The following is a 13988-nucleotide window of genomic DNA, read 5'->3' on the forward strand; positions in this document are numbered from 1 at the left end:
GGCCATTACCTTGAATAGTCCCTTCACAACATGCTGGCTAGACTGGATATAAACTACCTTATCCAGGAGTGAGCACATTTTAAATACAGATGTATAGTCAATATTCATAACTCCAGATACAAAGAGCTATGGACAGTGGGCCAGCAGATTTGCTGATCGGAGCCAGGTGAGGCAGGGCAGCCATAACTCCAGTGCAGCCAACCAGTTGCACTGAGTGTAAAGCTGCTTTGCAAAGCAGACAGAGTTTACCGGTCAATCAGGTGCTGTCTTTATTATATTAGGGTTTGTATTTTGGAGTTAGTGTTGCCCAAGGCTAGAAATACAAGTTAGGAAGTCTTGGGTTTTACATAAAGATCATGGGGCAGACCTTGCTGTCAGTTACACCTGCCTAAATCTGAGTAACTGACTCTATTGGAGTTATTCTACCCTGGGCAACTCCAGTCAAGTCCATTGAGTGACTTGAGATTTACCCTGGGCTAACTGCTGGCAGAATCTGGCCCAGACGTGTTGCTTGTAGTGGCTGTCATCCAGGAGAATCCCTGAACACGCCAAGCCAGAGAGGGACCCTTTCATCCATCTTTGTAATGCAGCCACCTCTGGGGGTGATCCGCTTTTCAAAGCAATTATTACAGGGAGGTGGGGACAGAAGAGTGCAGGAAGGAGGAGGTCTAGGTGGGAGCCAAGAAGGTGCATTGGGGAGAGATGTGGGAGCTTGGGGGGAGGGGGAAAGGGTGCCTGCCAATTAATTATTATTATGCCACCTAAGGGATCTGATGGTATCAGGGTCCTATTGAGTTAGGAGCCATATAAACAGAGAGGTAGACACAGTCTCTTGTCCAAACGGCCTTACGATCTCGCTCTCTCCTTCCTGCAGCCATATATCAGGGCTGGGAGCAGACTTACAAACTGCCTAAGCTCTCTGGGGCAGCGACTGTTTTTCTTGTTCTGTGTCTGTACAGCACCTAGCACAACGGGGCCCTGGGACATTCCTGCGGCTCCTAGATGCTACAAAATAATAACCCAGGGAAAAATGCTGGGGCTTGGCAATTCCCTGTTTGGGTCGGGGGTCATCCTGCCAGATGGCAGCCCAGAGAGGCATGGCCCAGGGGACCCCCCATTCTCAGCCAGCTTGTGGCGTTTTGCTGGCTCAGCTGGCCAGAAGCTGCCTCAGGTTGCCAGAGTCTGATGAGGGCTGCAAAAACCAGGACCAGCCAGTTGTTTCTATAGAAGTGACCGGGATTCCAGGCAGGCCCTGAGAACACAGACTTTCCTGGCTGCCAGGGAGGTGGAATTACCCTGAAGTGCCAAGGACAGAAAAGCAAGGGGCATCTTTTTCCAGACAACATGATGAGGGTCAGCTTAGGCAGGTGCTATATAATCCTTCCCACTGGAATCTGGTCAGGCTGCTGGGGCGAACACTCATTCTCTGATGAAGGACGTCCCGGGCCTGGGTGTTTTACACAGTCTAACTCTCCCACCAGAGTTGGGGGCTTTGCCTTTGCCAGCGGTTTGTATTTTATCCCCAGGAGCTGAGTAAAATCCTGGGTGTGAGAGAGATAAGCACGGAATCTCAAGAAGAATCCCTAGGTAACCAGCCACAGTTACCTTGTGCTCTCAACAATCGGGTTTTCCTGCTTCCAAGAGCACTTTCCTTTATTCCCGTACCAGGTGTCACCGTGTTTGTGATTTTCCCTGGTCCACAGCCAAACAGCACAGTGACTCACCCCATTCATCACCATCTCGCCACGTTTCTTACGTTGTCCATCTCCTTTCAGATCTCAGCACATTCCTTGGTATCCTAGCAACCAGCAGAAACTTTCCGAGGAGAGCTCAGACCAGAGTGTGACTTATTAACTTTGAGCCTATCAGGGTGTGTTATTGTGGATCCCTAGGACGACTGGTCCTGGGAACTAACCTCACTGTATCGAGGCCGCCTCAGTGCTTGCAGCTGCTGGTCTCCCAAGGCTAGAGACTGAACGAAAAATGAGCTTCTCCGTTACGTTCGCAGAGCTGGTGAACATTGCGATTGGCACGCCTGAGCTCGGCAACGTCAACTTCAATGCCCTTCATGTCCTGCTGCATGGCCTGTTGGAGCACCTCCAGCTCCAAGGTGTCAAAAAGGAGATCTCCCAGGAGGAGAGGGATTTTCTCCAGCCTGCCCCTAGCTTTACAGCAGAAGGCCAGGTCCAGGAGCAGGTCTCCCTGGAGAGGAAATCCAGCTCGCTCTTTCACCAGCTTCAGGAGAGGCTGACGAGGATCGAAAGTCAGCTGTTTTTTCTGAATAATCCCCCTACCACAGAACAGCTGCTGTCTCGGAGCCAGCCCCTCAACAAGCCCGCCGAGGAAATGTGGCAAATGATGCAGTTGAAGAAGAAGATGGAAATGAATGAGGAAGGAATGACTAAGGTGAGACAGCCCTGCTTTGGGAAAGCTCCTGCTTCCCTTCCCTCCAGTCTGTCAGGGCCAGATCCTCACTGGGTGTAAATCGTACTGCCTACAGCTCCTGCCACTGCCACACCCAGGGCAGTGTCCTGCCAAAGCCAGCTAGAAGGGGTGTCTGGTCCACAGGAGTCCAGAGAGTGCAGCTGGGAATCATTAGGCCATGGACTCTGCAGGGAAATGTCTCCTAGGCATCTGATCAGCGCTAATGCAGGTTTATCTGAGAAAGTTACAGCCCAGTTTGGTCCAGTTCCTAGAGGAAGGATCAAACTGAGTTGAAGAGCACTGGTTTGATGTGGTCTATTTCATAGCATGGAGAGGACTCCCTCAGACTGCTGTTAATCCACTCCGGGCAGAAGACGGGACACCCAGAACTGGGTTTCAGTCCCTGCTCCCCTGGAATAGGCTCTTGCTATGCCTGTCCCTAGCAATAACTCACTTGGGGGCTCCTCTGGAGTCCCAAGAAGTCCATTTCAGTTCTGCTTTTGACTCCACTGGGAGCAGGCTCAAGTCCTTAGCAGGCCTGCAACCCCTGAGAAAGGTCTCTCCTAGACCTTCCCCACAGTACATTTCAGTATTGATAGGTCATTACTGTGATCCAAGATCCTCTACCCATTGACACACCATGCCCCTGGTAAGACTCTGCACTGGACAAGGAAACCAGAGGGCCTGCTTCTCTGCTGCCCCACACCTTGTGTTATCATTGACAGCAGGGCAAGGTGGGTATAAAACGCCACCGAATCAGAATGGTCTCACATCCCCTCTGCACTGGTGGGAATGACTGCACAAGGTGCAAGGCAATGGGGAAGCAGGCCCCAGGCCAGGACACATCATCTCCTGGCCTGAGCTAAAGATACACACAGCCATTCTGGAGACATGGGTTCAAGGGCAAGAGTGCAGTGTTAACTTTCCCGGGAAGTGGTGGTCCACCCACTGCAGAAGAGCAGTGCATTTGGTCTTGAGTGACAGGCCGAAGAGGAGACTTGAGCATGTAGTTAATTGGCAGCCCCTACGTGCTTTGAGTGACATTACTGATGGCAGAGCTGGAAAAGAACTAGGAGAAAGATGGTTCCTCTGGTACCTCCTCTTTATCCATCACTACTGTGTTATTTCATTATTAAGTACTATCAGTTTGTCCTGTCCTTCACAGATGTAGATGGAGTCAGACCGTGACCCTGGGAGCTTATCTATCACTCTCCAGGCAAGGAGGGACATTCTGCGGTATCTAAAACCTGATCCTTTTTAATTCTGTTCTCTGATGTTAAATCGATGGGCTTAACTCTTGGAGACCTCATTCGTGTTAAAAGGCCATATTGTACGTAGAAAACGCGTTGCAATTGCACAGGGAATTTCAGTTTGCTCAGAATGCAGCTTATTTTGTTGTTAAAGTGCAGTTTGTCACCCTGATATGTGACTATGTAAAAACAGCATCGTCTTCTAGCCATGACTGCTTAGTGCTTTACCCTCCCCTCCGCCCTGCTCGGCTTTGGGAGGGGTTGGAATCCACACCTCCTCCTGCATCATCAGAAGTGCCTGTGAGGACATAATTTACCTGCAAAGTCCTCACTACTGTTGCTACTGATGTGCAGAAGGAAGGAGCCCAGTGTGACTCTTGGAGTCCACGGGGAGGACACAGGACTGACAAAAAAAAATCTCTGTAGTTGTAAACAGAGCCCATTTGATCTGGCAGTTGGGACCGAGCCCCTCTCCAGAGCAGAACCACATGCTAAATTCTTCATTTATTTGCTCAGGAAGGGAGTTTGAAAGCACAAGAGTCTAGTATAGTCCAGTATAGTCAGAGAAAGCCCCTTCACTCAGAGCTCTGCACAGACAGAAAGCAGCACAACTAGCTCAGCTGTTGCTTCCCAGTTAGGATCCTCCATTCCCTATCCTCCCATGGTCCTCTTGGCTTTCTGTCCAGGTAGCAAGCGCTGGTGTTCTCTCACCGTCTGGGCAGGCAGTTTACCCCTGACCAGCATTGTTGTTCCAGGAGTGTTTGCCTGAACAGAGGTGTTCAGTCTAGGTCCAGTCCAGTTGCCTGGTTAGGGTGTAGTTGAGGATGTGAAATAAGGGAAAGTTGTGAGTTCTCTAAGAACCATCTCCTTGTCCTGTTCCTGGTCAGATGGGGAGGGGCTTTCCTTGTCTGTCTGCACATGATCTTGTCAGATTAGCAGCCAGGTTAGCAGAAGTGGCAGTGCCAGTGCCTCTGGGCCAGGTTAGCAGAGAAGGGGGTGCCAGTGCCCCCTGAGCCCGGTAAGTTGGGACACTCATCCCACCTACAGCTCTTGATGTAATCCTTGATCTGTCTCTGCAGTTCCCCTTGAGTATCATTCATTTCCCTTCTGGGAAAGGGTGTGTGGGGGTCATCCGGGGGATGAATCTGTGCTTTCCCAGAGGAAATGCACAAGAATTGCCCTGTATGCCCCACCAGTCCCATGGCTCATGGGCTGCCATGCCCCAAGCAGGAGGGACAGGCTGGCTGTAATGGGCTGTTCTGAAGTTTCCCCACATGGGTCCCATGTGCTGTTCCAGGGTCATTTTCCTGCCTCCTTTCTCCACTGTGGGCAGAGAGTCACTTCTGTCCACTTCTTACTCTGCATGCAGCAGCATTTCCATTAATCTAACTCAGCTATGAGGGTTCAGAAACAGTGTGAGCAGGAGCACACAGATGAATGTGACGTGCCCTGAGTGGGGGGCACCGAGCCCTATCACCTGAGAAGGCCACCTTGGCAGAGCGCGCACTTCCTCCCCGTGACTGACAGGTGGTGCTGCTGTGCCAGGTGGGGTAAGAGAAAGGAGTAAAACAATGGGGCAGTAGGAGAAGAAATAGTGCAGACCTACACTCCCCCTGCAAATAGTACCATAGCAGTCTGGGCAGCTGGCAGAAGTCCCTTGTTCAGGCACATGCCAGACAGCACATCACATCAGTAGGTTGTCTCCCCGAAGGGGCACACAGCCAGTACCACCAGCAACCACACAGCATGGTGCTAAACATACTGCAAGTCACAACACTAATAATACTCTGCACTTCCATAGCACCTTTCACCTAAGGGCCTTGCTGTGCTTCACAAATGCTAACTGACTACAACTGACAACACACCTGTGAAGCACATGAAGGACATGGAGCAAGGACTTTACCCACCATTGAAATGTAACCATCTCTGGGGTGGAATGCGGCAGCTGCTTAACAGCACACAGCAACATCACACAATACTTTAGGATGGACAGGAAATGAGATTCATTTGAACCTGCAGGGGGAATTTATGGAGGCCAGAATGTAATTGCCATATTTAGTCATCTTGCTTTTTAAGATTATTATCCCAGCATAAGCCCATGTTGAATTAGTACTGACCTTGCTGGCTAACAAATGTTCAGCTGTGTCTGTCAAGCTCTAGCCAGTTAGAAACCCACTTCCTGGGACTTGACATTTTGTTTCACTAAATTTCAGTCAGATGTAGCATTCCCGTTCACATCTTCTCATCAATTGTTGTGTGGCGATGCAGCTGAGTTTCTTCCCAGAAGTGGCTGCATTTCAGTGGTAGGTGCAGTGATTCACACGTGCACCATACTAGAGTTTGCATATCACTGTAACAGTCTCCTTTAGGGCACTCTAGTCTAGAAACAGCTGGTATTATTCTGTTTTTAAATAAACATTTCAAGGACAAAATGGAAGCATTTTTGATAGCAGCACTAGGTCATAGAATTATAGAAATGTAGGGCTAGGAGGGAGCTTGAGTGCCATCTCATCTATCCCCCATGCTAAGGCACGATCAAGTAAACCTAGCCTATCTCTGACAGATGTTTGTCTAACCTATTCTTAAAAACCTTCAGTGACAAGGCAAGGATGCCATGACCTCCCCAGATGACCTGTTGCAGTGCTTAGCTAGCCTCCCTTTGTTTGGTGCTTCTCCCTCCCAAGTTAGGAATATGAGAAAGTTGTTTCTGTGTAAACAAAGAGATTACCCAGCCCTGCTGCCCAGGGTTTGGGCACAGGGATTGGCACAGGTGCACAGGGATTGCTGTTGTGTCAGCTCCTTATTTGGGACAGTTCTGCTTGCTGATACACCAACACATGTGCAACCAGCCAGCTGGGCTCGCTGCCCCCTTCTGTTGGCGTGCCAGCCTGCCAGCCTGCTCCTGTTGCTTGCCTGTGTGTGGCAGCAGGGGACAAGCAGCATCAGGGCAGAGAAAGTTAGCAAGCCCTTAGGAGGGGTTAATGCAACAGATTCAGTGCTGGCTTGGGGCAGGCGATTGCCCAAATTTCTTATTTAATTTGTTTGAATCAGACCTAGAGGAGAGGGATACGTTTCTAGCTTCCCCTTGTCTGGCCAGAGGGGACATTTGGGAGGAAAGCTCTCTGTGTGAACGGCCAACTGTGTGGGGCAATCAGCTGCTGTGTGTTGGGGTGGAACCAGCTTGCCTCTAGGCTGTAAATGCATTATGGCACAGGGGCTGCTGTTGCTGGAAGCTACCAGGCACAGTCCGATCTCTTGCTGCTGCTATAATCTGGCTCCTAACATGTGTTGGGCCAGCTGCCCTCCTTATCTGTGAGTGCTGCCAACCTGTGGTTTGATTCAAAGATGCTGAATGCCCACAGTGCCCACAGAGTCAATGGGAGTTGTGGTGCAAGGTCAGGCCCTGGTAACCTCTCACCCCAGCGGAACCAATGGGGCGTGGACTCGAGAAGTAACTATGCTCCATGTTTGTCATGTTGTTACCATGGTGATGCCTGGCCCCGCCCCTCCCTGGCAGCCCCTCTGGTCAGGCTTGGGACAGGAGCCGATCAAAAATGTTTTGTTTTTTTTTAACCAAAAAATGGGGATTTGAGGATGACAAAACTCTAAGGTGCCACAAGTACTCCTGTTCTTGTTGCGGATACAGACTAACACGGCTGCTACTCTGAAACCTGCAGAAAAATGTCATTTTTAATCAACAGCTCTTTGTTTTCCAATGAAATTTCAAAAGGAAAAATTTAAAACTGAAAAAAAATCAAAATTTTTATAAATGTTTTGGGTTGAAATTATGAAAAATCCCATCTCTCTCTCTCTCTCTCTCTCTCTCTCTCTCTCTCTCTCTCTCTTTTAAACTTTTTTTTCCAGTGGAAGGAAGGAAAAAAGAAGGGGGGGGCCAGGAGAGATTAAAAAAATAACAGTGTGATTTTCCCTTCCCACAGTAGTATTAAAACCTTGTTTAAAATGTTCTCATGAAGCATCATTCGCAGCCAGCTCTTCCCGCAGTCTCTTGCGGCAGGCTGGCTGTTGTTTGGAAATGTGCTAGCTCGCCTGTTTGAGCAATCACTATTGGCACAGAACTTTGCACCTGGCCTAGGCAGGGCAAATTGAGTTAAATTATTATTTATTTGTATTACCCTAGCACCTAGGACCCCTTGTCATGGGCTGGGGCCTCAGTGTGCTAGGTGCTGTACAGACACAGAAGAGAAAGACAGTCCCTGCCCCAAAGTACAAGACAAGAAGTAACAAGTGGGGACGACAGGGGAGCACAAGGAAACAAGAAGACCATGAGACAATGGTCTCAGCACTGTGACAGCTGCAGGGGCCAATCCAGGCTCCTCCCAGGGTTGACCTGAGCAGGGGGCGTTTTTTAAAACATGGCCTGTTTTCTTAGTCTGAATGTGGCCTTAAAGGGCCTGCAAAGCCTTCTAACTGCAACTTGTTGGGATGTTGCAAGGGCCAGTGAGGGAGCCTGAGGCCTGTCCCCTGGTGGTGCCATGGGACATATCCACTCCAAAAGGGCATTCCCCAATTCACAGGACAGCTGGCAGGCTACAGAGGGGAGCTGCACACTCCTAGAGGGTGGGGGCAGTCCCCAGTATGCAGGGAGTTCGAGGAGGGATTATCTCCTCCCCCCCCCCCCCCCGATTGTGCTGTAGGGAAGCACAGTTCCTGGCTCCCAGAGCTCTCCATGGGATGGGACTGCTCTGCATTGCACACCCATCCTGGGGCGGGAGTGGCAAGGGAGGATTGCCAAGCAGTGTCAGACCCAGGGGCGGCTCCAGGCCCCAGCACGCCAAGCGCGTGCTTGGGGCGTCATGCCGCAGGGGGCGCTCTGCCGGTCGCCGGGAGGGCGGCAGGCAGGGTGCCTTCGGCGGCATGCCTGCGGAAGGTCCGCTGGTCCCGCAGCTTCGGTGGACCCTCCGCAGGCACACCTGCAGGAGGTCCACTGGAGCCGCGGGACCAGTGAGCGGCAGAGCGCCCCCCGCAGCATGATGCCGTGCTTGGGGAGGCGAAATGTGTAGAGCCGCCCCTGGTCAGACCTCTTTGTGCGCACACACCTGCCCCCTCCCTAGGGTTGCCAATTTTCGCTGGACATATTCCTGGACTTTTCATCACATGACATCATCTGTAATTAAAGATTAATCTTTAATTGCTAGCGACTTCAGGACAATCCTGGAGGGTTGGCAACCCAACCTCTCTCTGGGGCATTCCTGTCAGGACCTGAGAGACACTGTGTCAAGTGCTAGCTAGGAGCACAAGCCTGGACATGTCAAGATTGGCTTGTGCTCAGCATGTGAATCCCGCTGTGGGGGCTCTGTTACCAGTGAACAATCTCTCAGGCACCCCAGCTGAGCCCGAGTCCGACGTGCTCCGTTGTGTAGGAAGCGCTGGAATGCAGCGGGCAATGTCTGCCTCTTGGAGAGATGGGCATCCCCCAAAGTTAACTGCCCCTGGGTGTGAGCACTGCAGTGGACCTGGCACTGGGCCTTCTAGGCCTGGCAGGGCAGCAAAGCAGTGGACTCCCGGGGAGCACTCGGTTCCCCCCGCTCCTGATGTTTACATCTACAATGCAGGAGCCACCCAGCCTGCTATGGGGTCTGACAGGTCAGAGTCAGAGCCTTGAACTGCAACTGGAAGTGAAGGCTCTAGGCCACCCTTGCCCTGCAATCAGGGCAGCCCCGCGCTCTGCTGAGTGCTGCCGCTGGGTCAATCCCTTGGGGCCCTTGCTAGCTTGCACAACTTTACACAGCCTCCAGGCTGCTCTAAATTAGGCTGGAGACCAGCTCGATGTCCAGCCAGCCCTGGACTGAGCTGCACTGCGCAGTCCTTGGCCATAGCCGAGGATTGGGGCCAGAGACTCAGCCTTGCCTTTGGATTGCCTGGGCCTGATTCTGATCTGATGGGCACTGGTTTCACACTGGGTTACTCTGGGGGAGTTACTCCTGATTTACACCAGCATGAGAGAAGAATCAGATCCCTGACTCTAGGCACTGAGAGGGCTTGTCTGCATGGGAAGTTTTACCAGTGAATCAGTCACAGTTATACCAGTCTGATCTTACATGTGGCTACTCTTATACGAGCAGCTTTTTCAGTTTCGCGTTAATCCCTTCCCAAGCAACATCCATTGGGTGGTCACAATCCAGGCCCCACTTCCCCACTCCTTGCAGGGGGGCTCTGCCCTTTGTGGGCCTCCTTAAGTCTCTCAAGCTGGGGGATCACAAGGAAAGTCATAAACCCCCCACACACTCTGGAGGTGGAAAATCTACAGTGCTGCTAACAAACCAGCGCCCGTGCAATGGCTCTGGCTGAGACTGGGAGGCAGGCTCAGTCTGTCTGTCTTACCAGGGAGTCTACTGTACTCTCCTCGGGGCAGGGTGAAGGGTTCCTGCCTGGCAGTTCCCTCCACAGCTTCAGGAGTCACTCCTAGGGCAATCCCACTCCTTCCCCTCACTGACTGCAGCTTCCTCCCTTTTAAAGGTCTCCTCTCCTCTCTGTCCTGCGTGATTGACAGGGCCAGAGGGGTGGAGGAGCCCTGCCCGCAGGAGCTCTCTGGCCCCTTCCTCCTCCGCATGGGGTCTCTGCATCCCCCTCACAGCTCCGTTGTAAAGTATCCAGGACCTGATTCTCTTCTGACCTACAGCAGTTCATACTCACCGTGATGTATGGGGCTGGACTCTCCCCCATGGAGCCATTTACACCCATGCCAAGCAGGTGTGACCGCATGGGGGGATCTTGCTTGGTAGCATTTTAGAACCACATTGCACGAGTGTAAATGACATCACAGAGCCTCAGCAAGGCTCAGCCCTGTCCGCTCTGGCTCCAGCAGGCCAACAGAAGAGAGCGAATCCCTTCTGGAAACCAGATTTGGGGATTGTTTTTAAGCAGAGCCTTCTGCTGGGTGTTTTGTACATGAGAGACTGGTCTGCATGGACTGAGTCCTGAGGGACTCCCCAGGGAGAACAGCCAACGGGCTGCCATGTGCATATAGTCAATATCACCACTGCCAAAGATGGCTAACACCTCTTAGGGCATGGCACTGCTCTCCTAGGTGTCCTGGCAGAAGATGTAGGGTCTGATTCTCATTTGCACAAAGACCACTTGACATTGCTCTGTCCATGGTAAGGGCCCTTACAGTGGGAGGAAACCAATGACTTGAGAGGAACTGGGAATTGGGCTCATAGAGGCTGAACTGAATCAACCTGAGCGATGGCATGGATGCTCGCCTGATCACAGCCCGGCACCCCCAGGATAAAACTGGAAGCCCGATTTCCAGCAGGGAGGCATGGCTATTTCAGCTGTACCTTAGGAGAGAATAGGCTGTGACAGAGTCAAGAGAGCCCTGGGCTCATTGAACCACTCTCCATCACTCTCCAATAGTTGTCACCACCTGACAGGTCAATGGGAACGCCCAGGGGCTGTTTGTAATAAGCACATGGTGGCAGGTAAGGAAGCGGACCATTCCCAGAGGCCCCTGAGGGTGTATTCTGCCCCAGTTCATCTGTGGCCACTCATTAATTTCTGCAGGATGGACAATGTGACCTGGCAGTCTCCCACGGAGTTTGCACCAGCTGCCCTTTAACACAGAGGCGTAGTCCATGGAAACTACAGATCCCAGCATCCAATGCTGCATCTTGATCCCAGGAGAGGCTACTTGGCTCCAGATAGAACATTGTTTTCTGGGCTCCTGGAGTCTCCACGGCTGCACTCCGGGTTAAAGAAGAGGTTGGTTGGCTGTAGTCGGCTCTGTCGGCAGCAAGTTGGGTATGGCCCTCTGGCACCAGGGTGGGCAGAGTGTGGGCTCCTGCATCATGCCAGGCTGACTGTCCATGCAGAGCGCTCTTGGCTTGTTTCCAGTCCTGCCCAGTCTGCTTCGAGCTGGTGCTGACTCCTTCATTTCCCTGTCCTCTTTGCTTCCTCAGGCCATGAACACGCTGCAGGAGCTGCTCACCAACATCTACTCCCTGCAAAGCACTGTCAACACCTTCCAGGAAGAGCTGGGGGTCTTGAAGGATAACTTCCAACGAGTACGTACGTCTGCCTGTGGCAAAGGGGCGGCTGGGGGTGCTGCCCCTGGAGAGCTCTCTTGGCAACGGGGCACCCTGGTGACTCAGGAGCACTGCACTGGCCTGCAGGGAATCCGGCTTCCCTGACTGTGGGCTCCTGCTCGCCATAGCAAAGAAAAATGATGGGGGTGGGGGTTGGAGTGAGACCTGGGTGCTCTGATGGGGGGACAGAGGAACAACAAGCAGGGCCAGCTCCAGCTTTTTTGCCACCCCAAGCAGCGAAGAGGGGGAAAAAAAAGATAAAGCCGCGATCGGCGGCACTTTGCGGCAGCCTTGCTGAGCCGCACTGCTTCATTCTTCAGCGGCAATTCGGCAGCCGGTCCTTCCCTCCGAAAGGGACTGAGGGACCCTCTGCCGAATTGCCACCGAAGACCTGGATGTGCCGCCCCTTTCCCTTGGCTGCCCCAAGCACCTGCTTCCTGCGCTGGTGCCTGGAGCCGGCCCTGACAACAAGCCTCCCCCTAGACAAAGTTAAGTAGCCATGAAATCCTGAGTCGAAGCACAGCCCTGAGATCATGGCGTGCGCACACTCTTGCTGCAGTGCTGCCGACATCCTTCCAGGGCTGCTCCACGGGGCTCCTTTCACACTTTGGTCCATGCTTTTCTTGCCGAGCTAAGGCATGAGGCCTGGTCCCCCTTGACAGAGTTGGGTGCTGACATGTAGCCGGAGGCTGCCCCCTGCTGGGGATTATTTTACATGCTTATTATCTTTCAAGTGAGCCAGTTCCCTTTCCTGCCTAAGTGCCTCTGCTTTGTTCCCTGCGGGACCCTTCCCTCCAAGGCCCTGTCCCCCAGCTCCCGTCCATCCAACCAGTGAAGCCAGGACACAGCGTCCTTGGCCAAGGGCATTCCTGAATTACCTGGAGCGGGCCCCGCTGAGTCTCAGAGAACATTGCCTCACCATCAGAGGAGCTGAGCTGCTAATGTGAGGAGCACAAGACTGGGCTCCCTGCATGGCTCAGCCCCAGTGCAGCCCTTCTCCAGCCCTCTAGTGCTGTGGTGTGTGCTGTGTGTAACCTTAGAGATCAGTGAGCCTCGGCTAGCCCCGGCTCTCAACTGTGCAGTTAGTCAGGTATTCCCTGGCCGCTCCAGAGCCAGGGCACAGGCTGGAGTGCGGAGCTGGCAGGACGCCACTGGCTGCTCGTTCCCGCTGCACGTCACGCCGATGTGGTTTGTTTAACAGGTCAGCATGGATGAAATGAGAGAGCGGCTCGCGCAGCTGGATCAGCAGAGCCAGCTCATCCAAGCCATCCTGGACAGGCTGGTGAGTGGGGAGATTCTGGGAGTCAGAGAGAACCGGGTGGCAAAGTGCTCTGGAGAAGGCCCGCACACTCAGGGAGCGCAGCTAAGAGGAGCCAGGCAGGGCTGCCTCAGAGCCTGCTCCAGCCCGACTGTGGGCATTGGCCCCTTCGTTTGGGAACCGCGGGAGATAGCTTTTCAGAGCCTTGTGCAGGGTGCGAGCTGCCCCACTCCCCCGGCCACTCCGCTCAGCCCTGCAGAGCACAGTGCTTAGTGATACCACATTTTTAGTGCCCTTCGCATAGACCCCAGAGCGTGGCCTTTCTGAAGGGTTAATTACGCTGCTAAGTTCCATACCACTTGGTGCAGGTGACCAGTCCCACGGCACTATCTGTGCCCAGCGCAAGGGAGCAGCTCACAAACAACCCCGGGCTGCAAAGGCAATCCAAAGCAAGCGTTAGGAACAACGGGCCAAATCCTCAGCCGGTGTAAAAGGATTCCACTGACTTTGGCGGAACGAGGATGATTTACGCCAGTGGAGGATCTGGACCCACAGGTTCACCTCCCCTGGTGAAATCCATCTCCATTCCCTAACCAGCTGCCTGGCTGTATTTGTGATAGCATCTGTCACAAACAGCTTCACCAAAGGGCAAGCTAGCTGCAGTGTATAATATACACAGTCCCTGCGGCAGTCTTTACATCTGGTCAGTCCAGAGGCTTAGATGTCTCCAGCTCAGTACCCATGTTACCTGTGCGCTCGTTGAAATGGAAGCCGGGCTCTGTGTGAGTGAGCAGCCGACAGCACAGCCAGGCCTCTACACCAAAGGCTGCGCAGTCAACATTCATGCAGCCGCTTCACACCGTCCACTGGCAATGGGGGAACCGACTTGTCTTCATGGTGGTTGGACCTGCCAGCACTGGCCTGTGTCCCACTGCTGCGCTGTGCAGCCCGAGAAGAGGGCAGCCTGTAGTACTGGTGCACCCTGCCCGTCCAGTGCAGGTAGCTGTAAGT

The 13988-nt window shown here is 53.0% G+C and overlaps 1 protein-coding gene across 1 annotated transcript in view; it reads left to right on the forward strand.

Moving 5' to 3' along the window:
- The first annotated feature begins 1627 nt into the window (after nt 1-1627).
- The window catches only part of C10H16orf96 (chromosome 10 C16orf96 homolog), a 36292-nt gene continuing 23931 nt past the window's right edge, over nt 1628-13988 (forward strand). The window contains exons 1-3 of the mRNA XM_039490236.1: nt 1628-2406; nt 11594-11698; nt 12921-13001. Of these exons, the coding sequence (XP_039346170.1) occupies nt 1984-2406; nt 11594-11698; nt 12921-13001 (609 nt within the window). The 5' untranslated portion in view covers nt 1628-1983. The remainder of the gene's footprint in view (nt 2407-11593; nt 11699-12920; nt 13002-13988) is intronic.

Source organism: Mauremys reevesii, linkage group 10 (assembly GCF_016161935.1).
Source record: "Mauremys reevesii isolate NIE-2019 linkage group 10, ASM1616193v1, whole genome shotgun sequence".
Lineage (NCBI taxonomy): Eukaryota > Metazoa > Chordata > Testudines > Geoemydidae > Mauremys > Mauremys reevesii.